The sequence below is a fragment of the Solea solea genome, chromosome 11 (genome assembly GCF_958295425.1).
Source record: "Solea solea chromosome 11, fSolSol10.1, whole genome shotgun sequence".
Taxonomy (NCBI): Eukaryota; Metazoa; Chordata; class Actinopteri; order Pleuronectiformes; family Soleidae; genus Solea; species Solea solea.
This window is the reverse complement of record NC_081144.1, coordinates 24,040,584-24,061,118: the sequence shown is the minus strand read 5'-3', so window position 1 is coordinate 24,061,118 and position 20,535 is coordinate 24,040,584. Positions and strand designations below refer to the sequence as shown.

At 44.2% G+C, this 20,535-nt stretch overlaps 2 protein-coding genes across 3 annotated transcripts; both read right to left on the bottom strand.

Annotated features, from left to right (window-relative positions):
• Positions 1-1,302: 1,302 nt before the first annotated feature.
• b4galt3 (UDP-Gal:betaGlcNAc beta 1,4- galactosyltransferase, polypeptide 3) lies at positions 1,303-11,498 on the bottom strand. 2 transcript variants are annotated; one of them, XM_058641916.1, is made up of 8 exons: positions 11,006-11,498; positions 8,993-9,077; positions 8,540-8,877; positions 7,607-7,842; positions 5,656-5,846; positions 5,392-5,514; positions 4,248-4,352; positions 1,303-4,139 (listed from the first exon to the last, which is right to left on the bottom strand). In XM_058641916.1, the coding sequence occupies exons 3-8, from the start codon at positions 8,829-8,831 to the stop codon at positions 3,782-3,784; spliced, it is 1,305 nt and encodes a 434-aa protein (XP_058497899.1). In that variant the 5' UTR covers positions 8,832-8,877; positions 8,993-9,077; positions 11,006-11,498; the 3' UTR covers positions 1,303-3,781. The 2 variants fall into 2 exon arrangements, with proteins under 2 accessions (XP_058497899.1, XP_058497898.1); XM_058641915.1 differs by having other exon boundaries at positions 8,540-8,864; positions 11,006-11,497.
• Positions 11,499-14,204: 2,706 nt separating this feature from the next.
• On the bottom strand, positions 14,205-19,352 carry LOC131468057 (intermediate filament protein ON3-like). Its single transcript, XM_058641914.1, has 8 exons — positions 18,795-19,352; positions 17,093-17,301; positions 16,403-16,463; positions 16,094-16,189; positions 15,784-15,948; positions 15,562-15,687; positions 15,200-15,464; positions 14,205-15,120 (listed from the first exon to the last, which is right to left on the bottom strand). Exons 1-8 carry the CDS (start codon positions 19,236-19,238, stop codon positions 14,801-14,803), a joined length of 1,686 nt encoding a protein of 561 aa, XP_058497897.1. The 5' UTR covers positions 19,239-19,352; the 3' UTR covers positions 14,205-14,800.
• Between the last annotated feature and the right edge of the window lie 1,183 nt (positions 19,353-20,535).

Here is a 20,535-nt window from a genome sequence, read left to right as displayed (position 1 = left end):
TACAGCACTTTTTGTTTAAACGGGTAATATTTCTCCATAAATAAACATAGATTCAGTCTATAAAACTAGTCCCATTCATAAAACACATGCCTTTTTTTTTTTTTTTAGTCTTTTTTGGTTCTATTAACCGATAAAAGTTCACGACACCTTTAAGACAGCAGCTTCAGTCACGTGATACAACTCAAGCCAGTGAAAAAGATCGGATTGGCTGAAGCCTGTCTGTGAATGGCTGAATCTAACAAGTCCACATTCATGTCAGAACACTGCAGTTTCACTCAAGCCTTGGTTCCTCTAGACTGGCGTAATGACCAGACCTCACCACATGAGGGCACTCACACATAAACCCTATCCCTGACTTATGGTGCTTTTTCATTATACAGTTCTTGCACGACTCGGCTCTACTCGGTTTCTTTGTCTTTCCATTAGGGTACTTGGGACTTTTTTTGGTACCTGCTCTGGCGAGGTTCCAAGCTACGTCAACAGACCGCCGGTCACTTATTGGTCAGAGTGTCGTCACTGGAAGAGTCATGAGCGCGACGTCCGACACTAGCCACAAAGCAAACAATGCTGAACTGTAGACCAGTTAAAAGGACTTTAGAAATCATGAAAACGAAAAAAGGAAATGTCCAAAGGCCCTGGTATATTTCTCATTGCCCATCGCATATCGTGGACCCTGGTATACCCACGCGTCAGGGTCCTATATTATCCCACTTCACCATCGGGTGGTGGTACAAATCTAGACGCAGGGAATAGGACGCATTCCTACCAAAGATCCTTGGTGACTACTTCTTCTGTTGTTGAAATGGTTTTCCGCCTGCTTGGTGAGCGGGTCTCAATACTCCACCTACAGGTGGGGCGGAAATTCATGCGGCATACACACGCGCACCCAACGTGCTCTTTGAGTGCTGTTCCAAAATCTGGGCTGCACGCGTTGTGTCGCGTATCAAACCACGTCACAACAGTCTCACGCAGCCGTGCAATGTTGACCCCGTCTACATTGAGGTTCTATGAAGTAAAGGAAAACGACGTGTATACAACTGTATAATAGAAAAGTGCCATTACATACACCATGAGGCACAATGTTAACATCAGAAAAATGGATGTGGTCCATACACAGTGGATGCGGGCGTGTTTTTAAGACCTAAAACACACACACCCGCACTGAAAAAATCAAATAAGTAAAGTTTTTGCATTGGCTGCCATAGACGTCAATTCGGCCACTGCTCTGAAAATGGCTGGCAGCCAATGAGTTAAATAAATAACCAATAAATTAAATACATTCATTACACACTGTGATAAATGTCATTTTTCAAGCAACATCATCATTGTTGAACAGTTTCCCCAAGTCTATTAGCAGCAAGACCTAAACCTATAACCTATACAAACCAGTGTTCAGATTCAAGTTAAATACAAGCACCGCATCTATCAATAAATAAATAAATAAAAGGTAAACAACCATGAGGGACACGAAAAATATTACATTCCACGTAGTTATTACTTAAAAAAAAAAAAAAAAAAAAAAAAAAAAAGGACTGCCAGAGAGATGAAACACGATATTTAAGCTGTGAATAGGGATTTGGATTCAAAGACTGGTAACGATACTGATCCTCAATGATCCTACTCTCTATAATCTGGTGCAAAAACTGAAGACGTGACATGAACAGTGTGGATTAAGTTGTTTCTTTGCTACTTTTCAGAAACCTCTACCAGTTTAGAACCCGACCCTAGCTGTGAACACAAAAAGATCTACAGGTTTATGCATGTTCTGGTTTTGTGTCTTAAACACAGGTCTCATCTCCCTTACTTACTGAAAGTGTTAGTATTGTTAATACCACATTAGGCCAGAGATACACTTGCTGTTAACTCTACATATGTGTACACTTTGAACCTGACCCTGAAAAACTACAAAGTCCAACCCTAACCCGAAAAGTACTGGTAAGGTTGGAATGCCTGATGCAGTTACAGTGAGCTGTCACCCTGTTGGTGATACACATCAGATACACAGTTACTACTTGTTTCCTCTGTTTACACACACACATGCAGTGAAAATGACCAACAATACGCACATTCAGTAGATATGAAATAACAAATATGTGATACTTCACAATTACAATCACGATATATTTGTTCGAACTCTGCCCGATGCGTTGGATCTCAATGGACCCTGATAGGGTTTCTGTTTTTTCTACAAAACCTGAGTCTGTTCCTCCGACATGAAGTTGACACGTCCGCAAGTTGTAATACTCAAATGAAAGGTAGGGGGCAGTGCAAAGGCTAGTACGCAACAGACGGTAACAGAAGATAACAAAAAATCTTACGATCAGACTGCTTAGCATAGTAACCATGCTAGCCAGGTTAGCATGTTCCAGGGCCACAAAATGCTAACTACAACTTGATATCAGGTGGAAACATTCGGCCTGCACAAGTATAACAGGGAGCATTAAGCCCGTGGTATACTTCCACACACATGGACCCTGATATAGTTGCGTGTCAGGGTCCTGTAGTATCCCACTACCCCATCAGGTGGCGGTACAAATGTGGGGACGTAGGGAATAGGACGCATTCCTACCAAAGAAGAGGCAGAGAACGATGCTACACCTCCCTCGGACACGTCTTGTTCGAGCATTTCTTTTACTCAGAATGTTAACTAGCTACTTAGACTACTTATTAAATTTGCACACTTAATTTTGGTAGTTCTATATCAACTCTGAAGTGGGCCCTCTAGTGGAATACTCCAGTAATACCTGCAGTACAGGCATAGTAGTCTCCAAGTCATTGAATTGCGCTCATGATTCACCTCTGGCGCTCACTTACACAAAGATACACAGTGCTTTATTTCAACTACACACTTTTGTTGTAATTAAACCACAGTGTGACACTGGTTAATCCAGTGCTAACATTAAGTTTTCCCCCTTAACTCTTGAATCTCAAAGAAAAATTATATAACCACAGACGGTATCAGAAGCACAGTTCTACGAATACTGTCAAACTAGGACAACTAGCATGCCGAGTCCATGTTTATGTGACACGATTTTTCCTCCAATTTGTTAATGCGGTCGGACCAGGGGGCGATCTTTTGATTGTCTAGAAACTAAATGTAAGAGAAAGAGAGTAGAGCGAGAGAGAGGCACCAGACTGTAGACAAGCAGACGACAAAACAACAAACAAATAAATAAGTCTCTATATAAATATAAAACTTTAGAATTGTCTGGTAACTATGGAGTTGGTCAACGCTTTTGTCAGTGCACGCGATATAAAACGGCAGTCCTGGAAGTTGGAACAAACCATTTGCTCTTTTCCTTGGATCAGCTTAAACCTCAGAGGACAGAGGTAACATCTGAAAGCGACTCTTACCAGTCTATAAAACGCGCATCAAAGAGAGAAGGCACAGAAACACAGACCCACAGTGGCGTAGGGGCAGTAGCAGTAATTTGGCCGCAGACTTGGCGAAGCTGCTGGCGGCAGATGGGTTGCGTACATACGACTTGCGATGTGTCTGGAAAAGGGTAGAGATTTTAATATATTCGCCGTCTCGTGTTCATTGAGTTTATTTTGGACCTCTGTGTGGAAACGTGTCCATCACTTTCTCCAAGAAGCAGAGTCACATTCAGTGGAAGATAAACCAGGTGGTGACTCAGTCGTGTTCTTGAGCCCTGGACCAAAGTGGCCTCTTCGTTTGATCCCTTGCATAATTACCTGCACGGAGCACAGAAAGCTGGTGTACTTGAAGTCCACGGCAGAGCTGATCTAAACTACTTTGTTGCAGTGCAGTCACCCCGTCCTATGTCTTAACACCTCTTTCTTTGTGTGTCGTCTCACTCTTTGTTTTTGACCGCATAGGCTCCGCCCCCTCAGCGACTGACTTGGCCACAGTCATGTTCGCCGCTGCCACTGTGGCCCCCGTCGAATCCTGGCTCTGTTTGACCGCGCCTTCGCTCTTGCTGGTGCTACGTTGGTGCACAGGTGCCGCCGTTTTCACGGGAACGGGCACTTTCCCCGGGGGCAGACGGGGATCCTCTCCGATGTTGACGGTGAGGTTGGTGTAGAGAGGCTCCAGCTCTTTGGAAAGCAGCTCATAGGTCAGAGAGTTGAGGCCGTCAGAGCGCCAGTTGAGCCTGGTCCTTTTCAGAAGGTCAAACCTAGAAAGACCAAAACGATATCTCAAGTTTTTCTGTGTTTGTTTTTCACGGATCAAACTTGAAAGGTGCAGTTTGGAGGCTGACTCTTTCGACATTGTGCAGCCGTACCTGCGTGGATTTTGCTCGTTGCCTCGGTCTCCTTTATGCTTGATCATCTTGTAATGGCCGATGGCCACTGGAGGGCGCACAATCTTCATGCCAGAGAGACGAACTCTGGACAGATGAAACAAGACAATCAGAATCTCGGTCAACGCAGTAAAACCAGGAAAACCAGTAAAACCAGGAAATATCAGTCTGCGATAGATCAACACTGGATCAAAAAACTATTTTATTCTGTTATTCCAAACTATTGACTCCAAAGTGAGGGCTGCTGCCCCCTAATGGCTAATGGGCTTTGAAAGTACTGCAAGTGAGCTGTGAGAGGTAATTCAACTTTATGGATCTAGGAAAAACATTCATTTATTTATTGACTCTTTTTTTATCAGGGTTCCCACACCTTGATTGACATCAAATTCAAGGACTTTTCCAGGACTAAATTCCCACAAATCCAAGGACCGAATGTGCTGATATAGCTTAAGATGGGAGGACAAACTTGTAAGAGCATCTTCATCCATGATGGCGTGCACTTTTATTGCTCTGCATCTGGACAAGTGATTGTCTTTGGGATCTTGGTCAAAGTCAGTCTTTCTAATTTGTCTTTGATGAAATTTTCAATTCCCAGGCATCTCTTGTTTTAACTTTACTCGCTCATTGTTCTGCACGGAATCTCACGTCAATGGTAGACAGAGAGACAGTGGACAGTGTCCACAACACCGCTAGTAATTGCGACTCCATGTTTGTCCTGCGTAGGCCGAGTCTACATCAGAAACGCAGGGCATGAAACAGTAGGTGGCGCCGTAACAAACAAGGGAGACATTTACTTAAATATCAACTTTAACTTCTTTCTTGCAAAAAATTCAAGCACATTCAATGACCCATATCTATTTAGGACCTGAAATGTTGGTATGGTATGGTAATGGTAATAAAACTGTTTTGTTTGCCAGGAAAGTGATAAAAGAGAAATGAGCCTCAGCATGAATGAGATGAGTCTTAAAACCTGCCTGAAAAGTCTGGTCCAGAAAGTGAAATATGATGTTAGACACGTGAAATTAAAAGTAGAAATGAAGAGTAGGAATGAAAACATGCAAACAGAAAGTGATAAAAGTAGGAGACGGGTCGTGCATGTAGCTGCAGATCTGTGGACGCTCCTCACCGGGCAGCGATGTCGTCGTCCTCTCCGCCCCAGCCCCAGTACTGGTTTGGGAAGCCATTCATCTTCATGTACTGGTCTGGCGTCAGTGCAGAAACCCCACCAAAGTACTGCGAGTACGGCAACCTGGACATCAACAACACACAATGTTTGAACAAAAACAGAACAAAAAAACCCAAACAGAACCTTGGTGGTGACCCCCAGTCGCCCCATAGGTCTGCAGTAACAACAACAAGTGCAGCTGTGGGCGCTATAGTTCTCTGTCACCTGTATCTGAACTTGTCCATGGCCACAGACAGGTGTGTGGGGAACTGCTTGTGGCAGGTGTAGGTGTTGTGGTCGTTCTCGGGCAACAGGTCCACGTCGTGCAGGAAGATGCAGCTCCAGTCTTCGTCTCGCAGGGCCTCGCGCACGCCGACGTTGAGCAGCTTGGCCCGGTTAAAAGTGCCGTTCCCCCACTGGCGACGGAGACAGAGGCAGAGGGTCAAGGGTCAGGTGGAATATTAACCTGCTGTAATACTCTAATATTATTACTAGCACCAGTGCAGGCTTCAACGGGATTAGTTTTACATGAGTAGGTGGAGTAATGTAATTTTACCACAGGACAATCTCAGTTAAACTACCAAAAGTGGGAGGGGTCAATGGATTTTACGCACCGCCCTCACCTCCTGATGTCAATGTGGTGCAGACAAAAGCTAAAAACGCGAATATCGATTTCAGGTGGAGATTTATAAGAAATCCCAAGGGCTTCTGACCTTCTTTGGGTTCAAAATGGTGTTCGTCTTTGGACGGAAAAACCCACAGAATGCTTGTAAACGGTAAGTAACGGAATATTTACGCACATATTTACTGCTGGTCTATTCGCATGGGATTAGTATGAAATGGGGTCATTTTTTCCGATCTTTTACTTCCCATTAAAAGTCGCTGTAATCTTTACTGACATCGTACGATAATAATTTCTGACATGACACGTTAAGACGGGACTAAAATCACTGAGAAGCTCTGGTAATAATTACTTTACCTTCACCTCTCCATGTAAAAAATAATCCCGTCAGAATAGAGCTGTATTTATGTCAGCACTGCACACACCTGCCAAGTCTGTCCAGCCAACCGTTTGACATATTATGCGAATAAAAAACGTGAAATGCTCAATCTGGCTGGTTTGTCCGTCTAAGGTTCTGATACAAGTCTTAATCTAAGGCTACAAAAAGTAAGAGATTTGATACACCACACATTGTTTCGTAATGTTGTGACCTGAGGCAGAAGATGTGGTATTAGCAGACAGCCAGACGGTCCGTGATCAAACTGTAACTTTCTTTTGCTAATCAAAGTCATCAAAGGACTCTCATTTCTTCATTTCCTCTCTTATTCTTCACTATAGTCCGGTTCTAGCCAAGTGTTGGGGACGGACAAGAGTTTCTTGAAATAAGAGATCAGTAACTCCTCCCCCACGGAATGTTACCCTTTGGTAACGGGAGATATTCAATCCTCTCGCCCATGAGAAACGACACGCTGTTTTGAAAGGAAAGGATGGAACATCTTTGAGGGTTTGGTCTCCCTTTCTTGACTATATACCTATGAATTTGAAAAATCTACTTATGAAGGCCGAGCTCTTAGAGTGGAAGCGATCCCATGCAGTCCTGTGACACGGCTAATGATGACTGGTCACCCAGGTCATGTGATGTAGATCATGTGTGATGGACCGGAAACAGTGCTTTATTATCTTTTTGCTTTGTTTTTTGTTCTTGTCCGGTCACTTATTTTGTTTCTAAATTATTTATGCAGTAATACTACTTCTGTTTTTACTTTTAATTTGCTACGGTTCCTCTTGCTATTATTGTCATCATGAATAACTGTCTTACTGAAATATTATATGTCTGTCTGGGGAGGGGTTTTCAGTGTTGTGTTGTTTGTTCATTGTTAAAACTCAATAAAAAGTATTGAAAAACAAAAAAAAGAGATTAGTAACAAGTTATCAAAGTCATCAAAGGACTCTACATTGACAGTTTCAAAAGACTGTTCTCTTATTTTTACTCTTCACTTCTATTGTTGTAGCCACGTGGGGACAGACAGGACCACAGATTTGAGGATGGACAGACGTCCCTTGTAAGGCATGTGGAAGGTCGTCGTTAAAGGACTCTTGTCTTTGATAGACGGGTCCTTCAGATTACGAGTAAACTGAAACCCGATACCGTCACACACTCGTTCCTGACCCGACCTGCTGCACAATGTAGATGCTGTAGTGGATCTGCTGCCTCTGCAGGAACGGGTGCAGGTGGTAGAGCAGAGCACGGAGGTGGGTAAGCCGGTTCCTGTATGGCACCACTATGGCCGTGTGGTGGCGGGACTCGCAGTCAGGCGGCCGGTAGCGTCCGCCTGGCAACACTAACGGATTCCTCTGTCTGATCTCGTCCAGAGACAGAGGTGCGGCGAGATGGACGGACACGGGTCCAACTGGGGGAGGAGATGGAGGAATGGAATATGAATAGCTGGACAGAAAAACCACACACACACACACACTCAACGATGAAACCGCACATTATAAGCCACATATTTAAACCCTCACTTCCACTTTATAGGATCCACAGATTTCTGCTGCGGTCTACATCACATCACATTAAAGTCCCTGTAAAGGAAAGACAGAGTTTGTCTTCTTCACATAAACTGTGGAGTAAATACAGAAGACAGCTCCTACACTAGTGTCTTTGGTTTGCTGCCGAGATGAGACGTCTTTGTCTTGAAGACGTGTCTTACCTCGATGCAAAAAACACAGAGAAAAGCTTTGACAATTGATTTTAAATTACTAAAGATGAAGGAAACGAAGTAGAGAAGAACAAACAAGCAATGGGGAGCAATGTGGATTGGGTACCTTGCTCAGGTAAGGAACCCAATCCCTCGACCTACCAGGATTCAAACTGGCAACCCTCCGCTTCCAAGCCAAGTTCACTTGGGACTGTCATGGGCTTGAGCCCCACCCGTACCATACCGTACCATTACTGTGGAACCCCGAGGGAAGGGTGCCCAAAAATGGAACGGTTGGCACCGGTTGATATTATCAACGTACCAAACCAAACTATTATATAGAATATTTCCTGGTCTCTGTCCATATGACAAAGAAATCATCATCTGAACAATAAGTCGTGGCTCTTACCCAGCAGTGGTGATGGGATCTGGCAGTCTCTCAGCGGTGGCACCGTGGCAGGAGGTCCCGTGCCAGAGTTGCGAGGCGGCGGGGGCGGCGCTCCCAGGTGACTGAGGTTGGTGTAGACGTCGTGCGGTCGAGAGTAATCGAACTCCGGCTGCGTGGTGTGCACCAACACGGACACCAGTCCTCTGAAGCCCCCAAGGGAGAAGTAGAGGACAAAGGCGAACTGGAAGCCGACCAGCAAGGCCAGAGTGCACGGGGAGTCCAGAGAGCGGCCGCAGTACGCCATGATCACCATACAGTGATAATCCAGGTGGTTTACTGCATTCTACTGTAGATATGTACTGTATTGATTTTACTGTTGATTTATTGATTTGACTGTAGATGTATTGATTTTACTGTTGATTTATTGATTTTACAGTAGATTTATAGATTTATCTGTAGATATATTGTCAGTACCTGATTGTAAACGGTGCCAGATTAAAATGAGCTCTCAATCCTCCTACTCTCTGCTCCTCTTCTTCCTTTCATCATCAAACCTTTTCTGAAAGATGAAGAAAAAGATGTGACGAGTGAGTGTCTCTCACACACACACACACACACACACACACACAGTGAGCTAAAATAAGCTGGGCAGCTCCAAACACATGTGACGTCCGCTGCTTTATTTAGACGCCACGGCTTATTTTCAGCTGTGACTTTCCACAGAGACATAAATATGAAGGAGATGCTGACGCCTGCAGATCAAGTCAAAAGTCCAACATCACACTCGTCCTGTTTGTCCACAGATGTCCAAACTGTCCAGACTGTGACAGAGTGAAGACATCAGAGGACGATAAAAGTGAGAAACGACAGATTTATGAAGTGTGTTGTTGTTCACTGACGTTTCTAAAGCCGTTTACTGTGCGGGTCAATTTATGAAGAGTCTGTTTCAACTCTATGGAAACTCATTTTGACAAAAACTAGATCCACTTTCCCAAAAAAAATTACTAGCGTTGAATAAATGTTTTTGAGTTACATTCTCAGGAAAATGACTTTTAATCTCAAAAACGTTATTTTTGACAAACTATCTCGATTTCGGCTCCGTCTCAAACTAATACTGCTTAGGACAGAAATGACTCACAAACTCTAACCGGATCAAAATAATGAGTTACTGTGTCAGAATAATGGCTTCACATCTCAATATGTTGATGTAATATCTCAAAGTAATGACTTTCTACTTAAAAAACGATTTATTAATATCATAATCGTACTGTCTCATCATTTACACATTTTTATCTTGAAATCATTGCACTGTTATTAAAATAACTTGATCTCAATATCTTTGATTTACTACATCAAAATAATGACAGTTTGTCCACTTAATATCTCAAAATAACTTTAACTTTTTTGCAAATAATAACTCACTATCTCAGTATTTTTATATCAAAGTGTATCAAAGTAATGCCACAGTTTATCAATATTTGTGATGCACGATGTCAAAAACAGTGACAAAATCTCTGAAAATGGCAACATAATATTTGCAAATAATGACTTACTATATGTAAAAATCTTGATTAATCTCTAAATAATAAGTTAAAATGATTACATTACATGTCATTTAGCAGACGCTTACATCCAAAGCAACTTTGATCAAATAATATTTTCATTATTTCGGATTACTATGTCCAAATAATGACTCCATCAATTGCGTCACTCATTTTTAAAATAGTCACTTACTATCATAAAATAAGGTCTCGCTATCTCCATATGTCAATGTCATATCTCAAAATAATGATATACGAATAATAATGACTTATTCTGTCCATATCTAGACTCATTTAAAAAAAAAAAAAAGATTTACTCTTTCCATATTTTGAATGATCTCAAAATAATAACTTAACATACGAAAATAACGAGTCACTCTCTCGACATTTTGACTCACTATATCAGAATAATGTCACACTTTATCATTATTTTTATGGCAAAAAGTCTGAAAATGTCAACAAAAATCACGCAAATCATGACTCACTGTGTCAAAATCCTGACTTAGCTCAAAAATAATCACTTACTATGCTAAAATAATCACTTACTACCCTTATTTTTTAACACAGTGGCTAAAAATCAAAGACTCTTTTTTCACCCCCTCCATTTGTTGAGTTGTTTATTTGACTCTGGTTTTACTGCAGAATGATGCACTTTGAACTCATCATGTCTCCTGACTTTGCTTATTCTTCTTAATATAATCAAAGCCCACAGGATCAGATAAGAAGCAGCAGCAGCAGCAGCAGCAGCAGCAGCAGTCATGGTTACAAAGCAGGTGATTAGCCTTTTATCACAGCATCCATCGTCAGGCCTGAGTGAAGTCAACATGGCTACAGTGAAACATCTGCAGCGTTAACCATGGTTTTTAAATCGGCAGCGGCGGCGGCAGCAGCGGCAGCGGCGGCGGCAGCAGCGGCGGCAGCAGCAGCAGCAGCAGCAGAGACTCACCATCACATCCTTCCTTCCCTGCTGTGATCTTCAAATCCAGCCTCAAACCACGATCCACGGGCCGTTGATGGACAGACACACAGAGACAGAGACACAGACGCGCGTCCTTCCTCCTGACGACGGTCGCTCCTCCTCCTCTTCCTCATAATATTAATAACAACAATAATAATAATGATAATAATAATAATAATCAGTCACCGGAGGCGCAGCGTCCCCGCAGCCGCTGACCGAGCGCCCCACGACGCGTTCACACGCAAGGGTATCGCCGCATCTGCGGCCAGCAGCGGCACCATAACGAAACACAACAGAGAACAGCGCCGCGCATAGGCGTCAGAGGAGCACTGCAACTGCTGCTGCTGGTGCTGCTGCTGACGCACCGACGCACTGTCGCAGGGTGTGTGTGCGTCATGACGCACTGAGCGGCACATTTGAAAAAAAAAAGAAAAAAAAAGGAAATGGTGATTTTCATGCACGTTAACACACAAACTTGTTTGTATTCTTAGTGAGGACACCTCATAGACACAATTCACTCGCCCCTTAACTTAACCTTAGCCTTAAAACCAAGCCTTACCTGTGACAAAATGTCCCCACAAAGACAGGTTTGTAAGTTTTCTGGACCTCATAAAGGCATAGATACAAGAACAGTTTTTATGTACAATGTCAAAATAATCTCAAAATGTCGAGTTAATGTTTGCAAATCGTGACTTACTGTGTCAAAATAACAATCAAATGTTTCCATTCATTTATTTTTTTCTACAATAGTCATTTATTGTTGTATCTCAATCATCTTTTGTGTTTGTTATTTATGAAAACAACAAAATGGATTTTTATTGACTTTCTTTAATGGCCCAACTGCAGTACCGCCAACAGCACACCAGAGGGCGGCAGAGCACTCTTTGAGGATCACAGCTGTAGACGTTTTAACAACATGGACACGTGATGAGTGTGTTGTTGCGTTAGTCCGACTAAAGCCTGACTTTTACAATACATGTAAACACTTAAGTCTGGCTGAAACTGTTTTTAATCTGGATTAACAAAGCCAGAAAATTCCGGTTGGTTAGTTGAATGACTATGTTATGTATATTCAAGTACTGAAGTGGACCCAAACTACTGTAGTCTAGACACTCACACACATGTTCTCACCCACAACAACAAGAAAAACATGGAGAAAACCAGACTGTTGCCATTTTTGGACTGAGGTCCAGATTGAATTTATGCTCGACATTGGCCTCAGCGAGCATCCAGCTAAAGTTGCTCATGTCCTGTCACTCATTGCATTTAAACACACAGTTTTAAAAGTCTAATAATTCTGTTCATTTTTGGGCGTGTCAAATTATAGCAGTAAGCTGAAGGTCAACACAGTTAATAATACTCATAGTAACAGCAATAAAAGGCAGATGGCTGCTGCTGTCGGGTTCATGTGGAGGTTCATTTGTTGACATCCCATATGTCTCTGTTTAGTCATTATTCTCGCTCAGCTCCCTCGTGTTTAATCTGACCAATTTTATAAACCATCTTTCATAAATCGTAAATTACTGTATACATATATCAGAGGTTGCGCTAGACTTTTTCGTTGTCTGTCATTTTGACTGACAGGGTCATAAAAATCCCATCATAATCAATTTTTACCTGTCACTTTAAATGATAATAATGACATATTCAATTGCATTGTTCATATTGCAGTGGAATATGAACAGTTCACCTGTGGCCTAAACGCACAGTCTCACACCTTCCTCCTGATCCACATAGACTTAAATCGCGTGCCTGCTTGCGCGTAGTTGCGCGTGGTAGGAAATCCCTCAACATGCGCTCCTTCTGCACCAGTGGATCAGCTGCACCGGTCACAGACGCGCTCCAAAGCCTCCTGTCCATAGCTCTTTAACACGCTGTCAGCACTACAAGGATAGCGAGATGCATTGAGTACGGTGTCCAGGTCAGAAATGATGCTCAGATTCTCCGATGGGAATCTTTATTTTGTCGCACAACATTTTTCTATCCTCCCTCCTCAGCCAGGAGAACTCCCGCTCCCATTGAACTCGCCTAACCTCCTTACTGCCGCTTCCTCGCTCCGCTGAGGCCAAGGGCTGAGTTTGTCCTTCATCTGCATCTGCATCTATCCCTCTTTTTTCACCTCTTTTATCAACATAGTTTTTGGGCTTTTTAAAGAAACTTCTGACACTCAACTGCCGTGACATTTTTCTTCTTTTCTACTTTCAACTTACTGTAATATGCTCTTCACCACCAAGTGGTCAGGGGTGTGAATTGCAATCTGTCAAAATGACGGATGGCCCTCAGATTTTTCCGTCACCATTTTAAAAAAACAGTCAATGACGGAAAATATTCGGTTAACGCGACCCCTGATATATATATATATATATATATATATATATATATATATATATATATATATATATTCATATATATTATATATGTAAACAAATGTCCAGTTACCAATGGTGTTCCGCAGGGTTCTATCCTGGGCCCCCTTCTGTTCATTATTTATCTTGCATTTTTTGGCCATACCTTCAGTAAGTTTATACGTAAGTTTACCTTAAGTTTTATTGCAGTTCTGAGCTCCTTACACTGGCTTCCCCTGTGCCAACAAATTTATTTTTTAATACTGTTGATAGTCTCTAAAGCACTGAATGGTTTAGGCCCAAAATTCATCTCTGACCATGTTAGGGTTCCACTATGAACCATCCAGACCACTAAGGTCACCTGGGTCAAGTTTGCTCTGTGTCCCCAGTACCAGGCTAAACATGGAGGAAGCAGTTTCAGTTTTTATGCCCTAAAATATGTGGAACAAACTCCCAGAAGTGTGCAGGTCTGTGAAGGTTAAAGGTTTCCTTTACTTTACCTCTCTACATACAGCTGCTGCTGTATGTTTTTAAATGCCTTGTTGTTGAAATGTTTCTTTATAAATGAACTTGCCTTGCTGTTACGTGGATGACACCCGTCCACCAAACCTAACTCCACCGTCCCACTGACCTCATTCTCCTCATTGGCTACAAATAATTGACTTTTTTCAGCTCTGCTTTGTAAGGTGAGTGTTTAAAATCATTTATTTATTCATTGATTTATTCAAATTAGTCTCGCTCAGCAATGACCGTAACAGGGAATGTAAGGAACTACGGGCGGAACTTCCAAACACTCACAAAACCAGGTGATATTTCCTTCCTTTAAAACAAAAATCAACACATTTGTACTTTTTCAGTAAACACATTTTATTTGGTTTGGTAGCAAAAACAGCACCTCAGGACAACAGTGTGACGTGGGCCGCCTCCTAAGGGGTCGAACAGTTTCAGTTACAGGAACACGCACAGGGAAGACATGCACTACCTACTGTAGCAGGCGAATTTTAAAGACATTAGTTAACCAACAATACTGGAGAACTTGTTTTTAGTACATTCACGTTCCTTTGACAACGCCACAGTCCGTTTGATTGCGACAGCCCGTCAGTGTGTGGAATCGCTGCTGGAAGTGTTTGAAATTTCTTATTTTTTTTAATCTCACTTTCTACAACACAACTCTTTTTTTTAGTAAAAGACTGTCAGATATAATATAGGGTTTTTTTTTAGATCCTAAATTCTTTGGTCCCTTTTCAGATCTTTGGTCGCGTTTGTTTGTCGTTTCATGGAAGAACAGGTTTAGGCTCTACGGGAGACAGGCTGGAAAGCGGTTTTACTTCAGACTTGTTTGTTAAAACAGTTGTGGGGGCAAAGGGGGGTGAACTGTGAGTATAAAACTAGATCATAGCAGAACAGGCAGCTACACCTCTAAACTCTATAAGTCAGCTCAATCCTCGATGACCTCGGAGGACTCGGACACCACTCTGCCGTCCTTGGTCTCGATCATTTTGATGACGACGTTCTTCTTGCTCTGAGTGTAGCTACCACCACTGCTGCCGCCGCTGAAGCCCATGCCGCTGCTGCTGCTGCCGCTGCCGTAACCGGCACCGCCACCGCTGCTGTACCCGCCGCCGCTGCTGTACCCGCCACCGCCGCTGCTGTATCCGCCGCCGTATCCGCCGCCATACCCGCTGCTGTAGCCGCTGGAGTAGCTGCTGGAGAAGCCGCCCTTCATGGAGTCGCCACCGTAGCCGCCACCGTAGCTGGCTGTTTGAGGGAACACGTGAGCTTTAAAATGCGAGATCTGGGAAGGCTCTGAAAGCTTTACCAACAACGCGTGACTTACTGCTCTGTTGGGAAATGTTGATTGCCTTGATGCCGGTTGCCAGCCTGTCCTCCTCTCCCTCCAGCAGTTTCCTGTAGGTGGCGATTTCAATGTCCAGAGCTAGCTTGACGTTCATCAGGTCCTGGTATTCTCTAATCTGGCGGGCCATGTCCTGCTTGGCTCTCTGCAGGGCATCCTCTAGGTCCTTGATGCGGGACTTGGCGTCCTTCACTGCCATCTCACCGCGCTCCTCAGCCTCAGCGATCTGAGCCTCCAAGTTGGCACGCTGGGAAGAGATTCAGTTTTACAGTAAAAACGTTCTCTGTTCTCCTTATTGTTTTGGTCTAATGTAGTTCAATAAAACAAAACACTTTATTTCATACCTGTCCTTTGACAGAATCGATCTCGGATGTCAGCCTCTGGATCATGCGGTTCAGGTCTGCGATCTCTGTCCTGGTAGATCTCAGGTCATCTCCGTATCTGCTGGCGGATGTCTGCATCTCCTCAAACTAAAACAGACGTCAGGAAAAGTGAGATATTAGCAGACGTGAAAACCTTAAAAGTCTTTGAAAATGAAACAAATACCTATAAATATCATTCATTACCTTGCTCTTGTACCATGTCTCTGCTTCGGCGCGGGTGCGGTTAGCGATGTCCTCATACTGTGCCTTGACTTCTGCAACAATTGAGTCCATGTCCAGGTTGCGGCTGTTGTCCATCTCCACGATGACTGACGTGTCCTTGATCTGGCTCTGGAGCTCACGCAGTTCCTGAAGAAGACAAACAAGTCAGTCCCCCCGTCTTACTGAGGAAACCCCTTCCGGCTATTGTCCGCTTTGGAGGGTTGTGGAAGCAAACTACTCCACACCGACACCACAAACGTCTAAGGAAAGGTAAGACGACTCTGTGCCGTACCTCATCGTAGATCGACCTGAGGAAGTTGATCTCGTCCGTCAGACTTTCGAGCTTGGCCTCCAGCTCAACCTTATTCATGTAGGCCTCGTCCACATCCTGTGTAACCAAAAAAAGGGTTTTGTTTAACATTTATGCTATTCAAGCCTGGAGCAGAATTCCTGGAAAACCTGAGGTCTTCTAATGCTTAAGAATCTCCTATACTATAATATCCTATAGCTTTAGCTTCTCTCTGCTCTGATTTGGAACACATTTAATTGTTTATCTTTAAAGCACTTCTTTAAATACTTCAGTAAATAGTGAGATACTGACCTTCTTGATGAGAACAAAGTCGTTCTCACACTCTGTGCGCTTGTTGATCTCATCTTCATACCTGAGAAGTAAAAAGGAAACAACATACAGAAAAGATCAGTTTGTGGCTCTGCAGGAACATCTCATCTCTCATCTCTGCTCCTGTTCAGTTAATACACCAACAAAACACTAGGAGGCACAAGTGGTCCATGTGTAACTCTTTAGGACTCCTGTGAGACATTTAGCCTCAGACCGTCTGTTGACTCAGGGCCAGAGGCCTGAGAAGGTGTTGGTGACATTTCTCCCTCAGGAACGTCCCGGCTCATGCACTCCCATTTGTTTGTGGACAGCTAACGACTACATGTGGTCCCATCATACCTGTCTGTGAGTCAGCAGCCAGGCATTCATTCCTGCTGATGTTGTTGTCTTACGTAAAAGCTGCAGACAGCTGTGCTGACACGCAACTGTAGAATGAGTTTTTACCTCCAGCCATATGTAACGTAATCTGTGCTGAGAACGTGCTTCCTCTGTGTTGTAATTCCCACGAGTTTGGTTGTGACGCAAGACAACGGACAGATGTAGGGAGTTGTCCACCCAAAAAAAATAGTAATAATTTAAGCCTGACTTGAAAAGTCCCAAATCCTGTCCAACACTTAGACGAGCCCTACGCCTCTTTTTATGTCTCTGTTGCTGCATATAACGTTCACTCACTTGTTCTTGAAGTCCTCCACCAGGCCCTGCATGTTGTGCAGGTCGGCCTCCAGCTTCATCTTGTCATTGCCCAGGCTGTCGAGCTGTCTGCGCAGGTTGCCGATGTAGGCCTCGAACATGGCGTCGATGTTGGAGCGGGTGGTGGTCTGTCCCTGCAGCAGGTTCCACTTGGTCTCCAGCATTTTGTTCTGCTGCTCCAAGAAGCGGACCTGATGCCGGGAGAAGAGAACCGGGTAAATGGACTACACACTTTTTGCCGGTCACCAACCGAAATAGTCCCACAGTCACTGTCAACATGGCCATTTTTTCCTGGAACTGATTCACCGTCTATACTCTAGTTTTATCTTCTACGTGGTTGGTGATCTGCTCCATGAAAGGAAAGCCTGTGTGACGTGTGTGCATCCTGACAGCGGGCAGCAGGGACGGAGAGCGTGACGAGGCTGGAAAAGTCTGGCCATGGAAGGATTTCTTCCTGTTTTTGTGCGGCTGAGGGAACACAAATGTGCAGCGAGATAGAAACAGAGCGGGGGAGGGGGGAGGGTGTGGGTGACGTGTTGCATCCGCAGGCAGATGCAGAAGAGTAAATATTTAACCGAGTTAGAGGTGTGATGAAAAAGGAGAGCAGCAAAATGAAAGAGGTGGGGGAGGTGGAGCGGGACAGTGAAGGCCAGGTGAGCAGAGGAAGAGGAGGAGGAGGAGGAGGAGGGGAAGATGTGCAGGTGGGGGAGTTTGCATATTTGTGACCGTGATAGTGAAACCTGATCTGTGACACAGTGGACCTTGCACAGCTCAGATCACATCTCACTGTGAACCTCTTTACTTGAACTGGAGTAAAAAGAAAAACGCAGATATCTGCTGCCAGATAAGGGTTTTTATCGTTCTTCAGCGGCAAAGTAGAATGCACATTATCCTCACAGCGGTGTGAGAAGGAGAGCTGATACAGAGCCAGGCAGCTGGTGACAACTGGAACATGAAACCGGCCGGCAGGCCTTTTTAAATATTAACCCGCTGCTCGGGCCTTTAGAGGACAATGCCGTCCTGCTTTCAATGACTACATAAGTGACTCAAAGTTAGCCCGTGCACACACCCAGTGGACTCTTTTGGTTAAATATGTCACTGCTGAAGAAGGTATTGTCATATAAGGAACAATGGCACTCAGTGTGCGTGTGTTTATGGAAGTTTGTATGAGTGTGTGTGTGTGTGTGTGTGGAGAGAGAGAGGGGTGTGGGCCACCAAGGCAGTGGATATAGAGCCACACCCCAGCTGAAAGGAGGGACCAATCCCAAGGTAACTGGTATCACAAGCCTTGAGCTGTGCCATGACACACCCTTTTCTCTCCTTCTCTCTCTCTCGCTCTCCTTCTTTCTTTCCGCACGTCTGTTTTTCATCACCATAACCACCAAAACCAAGAGCCAAGAGATAGAGAAGCCTAGCCCTGAGGTTCAAGCACATTTCAATCTTTTCGGTATTAGTGTGTATGGGTGTGTGTGTGTGTGTGTGTGTGTGTGTGGGTGGGGGTATATAAAAAACGTGAGGAAATTGCAGAACATGTGGCTCACACATGAGCCTGTGTGCAAAAAAAACCCGTTCCCTCACAACTCTCTGTCTCTCTGTAAAGACTACACTGGGATATGTGCACAGTGGAGTCCAAAAGTCACACAACACTCCCCCTTCTCCCATGGAATGTAAGACTTTTTCTTACCTTGTCAATGAAGGAGGCAAACCGGTTGTTGAGGGTCTTGATCTGCTCCTTCTCCTGTGTGCGGACGGCCTGGATGGTGGGGTCGATCTCCAGGTTCAACGGGGCCAGCAGGCTCTTGTTCACAGTCACAGCGGTGATGGGGGCCTGGGCAACCATGCCACCACTACCATAGCCCATACCCATACCCATACCCATACCCATTCCTGTTCCCATTCCCATTCCCATACCTGCACCTCCGCCTCCGCCCATGCCTGAGCTCAGGCTGTAGGCGGAGGAGCTGGTGATCCCAGCACCTCCATAGCCCCGGTTGCCTCCACCAACGGAGCTCCTGACACTGTAGCTTTTGCGTGATGAAATGCTTGGTCCAGAGTAAGACATGCTGCTGTAGGATCTGGGCGCAGAGGAGGACCTCACGTTGAAGGACGTGGACTTGTAGCTGGACATTCTGGAGGAGTGGAGTGGACTTGATCTCTTGGACGAAACGTAGCCTGGAATCAGGGCAGGCAGGCAGGCAGGCAGAGGGGAGAGACCAGAGAGGGTAGACAGTGAAGAACTTTCAGAGGAGTTTTAAACCCTGGTGTTGTGGGAGGAGCCTGTGCTGTGCTGCCATTGGCTGCAGGAGCTGGGTGAGAGAGAGGGAGGCCGGGCTGAAACCTTACACTTGTATGACACATTGTCCAATCACTCAAAACCATTACCTGGACTTTCTGCGGCGTTCTCTCTCTCTCTCTGTGTGTTGTTAAAGACAAGCTTATCTTGAGGACTGAGGATTGTTGAGCTGCTTCACTTTTATCTGTTCTCTCTCTCTCTCTCTCTGATCCACCAGCTGAAATCACTCAAACACAACACAGCTGATTCAGCACTCTGGATGCACAAGTTACGCTGCAGTTACGGCTTTAAAAAGGTGTGTGTGTGTGTGTGTGTGTGCCTCGGGCTGACACAGCGTTCACTCCTTCCTGAACATTAACATTGGTTTACATTTGTAAAAGAAGGCGTGTTAATAAATCATTCATGTATAAAAGCATGTGTGTGTGTGTGTGTGCAGGTCCTCACAACTTCAGAGGTCTTGACAGGGTTCAACACTTAAGGTCAGGTTAGGGTTAGGGTTGGAGTTTCTAGTATTATAATATATTGATAATACATGTGTCAATAAACATGATATATTCCACTTTGCATCTGTTCTTTTTCCACTTTTATTCATCCATGTCATATCATTTCAATCTCCACTGTTCAAAACTTTTGGTTTTCATTGTTTTATCATGCTGCCAGGAATGTGGTTTGTCCTTCACGTCTTAAAGGTAAAGTAGTGTTTTGCATTTGTGATATTAAACTTGTTCTCTGTTGGAGTTGTGCTATCAGTTCTCTTTGCTGCTTTTCTTATTTAAGTTCTGGTAGCTGCAGACAAGCCCAGCTGACTTTGGGTGGGTGGGGTCATCGGCCCATCACAGGGTCAACGTTTTTGTTGAGATCCACTCTGCATGTCTTTCCACTGTGAGAGGACGAGGAAACCAAAGTACCGCACACACACGCACGCACACATTGCAGAACATGCAAAGTGCACACAAAGGCTTTCAGTCAAATCCAGGTTTCAGGATCCATGTTACGACTCCCCCATCCCCCCCTGATGGAATGCCAGTCCACAGCCTGGTATCTCCACGCACATTTGCCTTCAGGCTGCGTGGAATCACTTTTCACATCAAAGCCGAAATGTTGACGACCAAACTCTCCTTTTATCTTACAT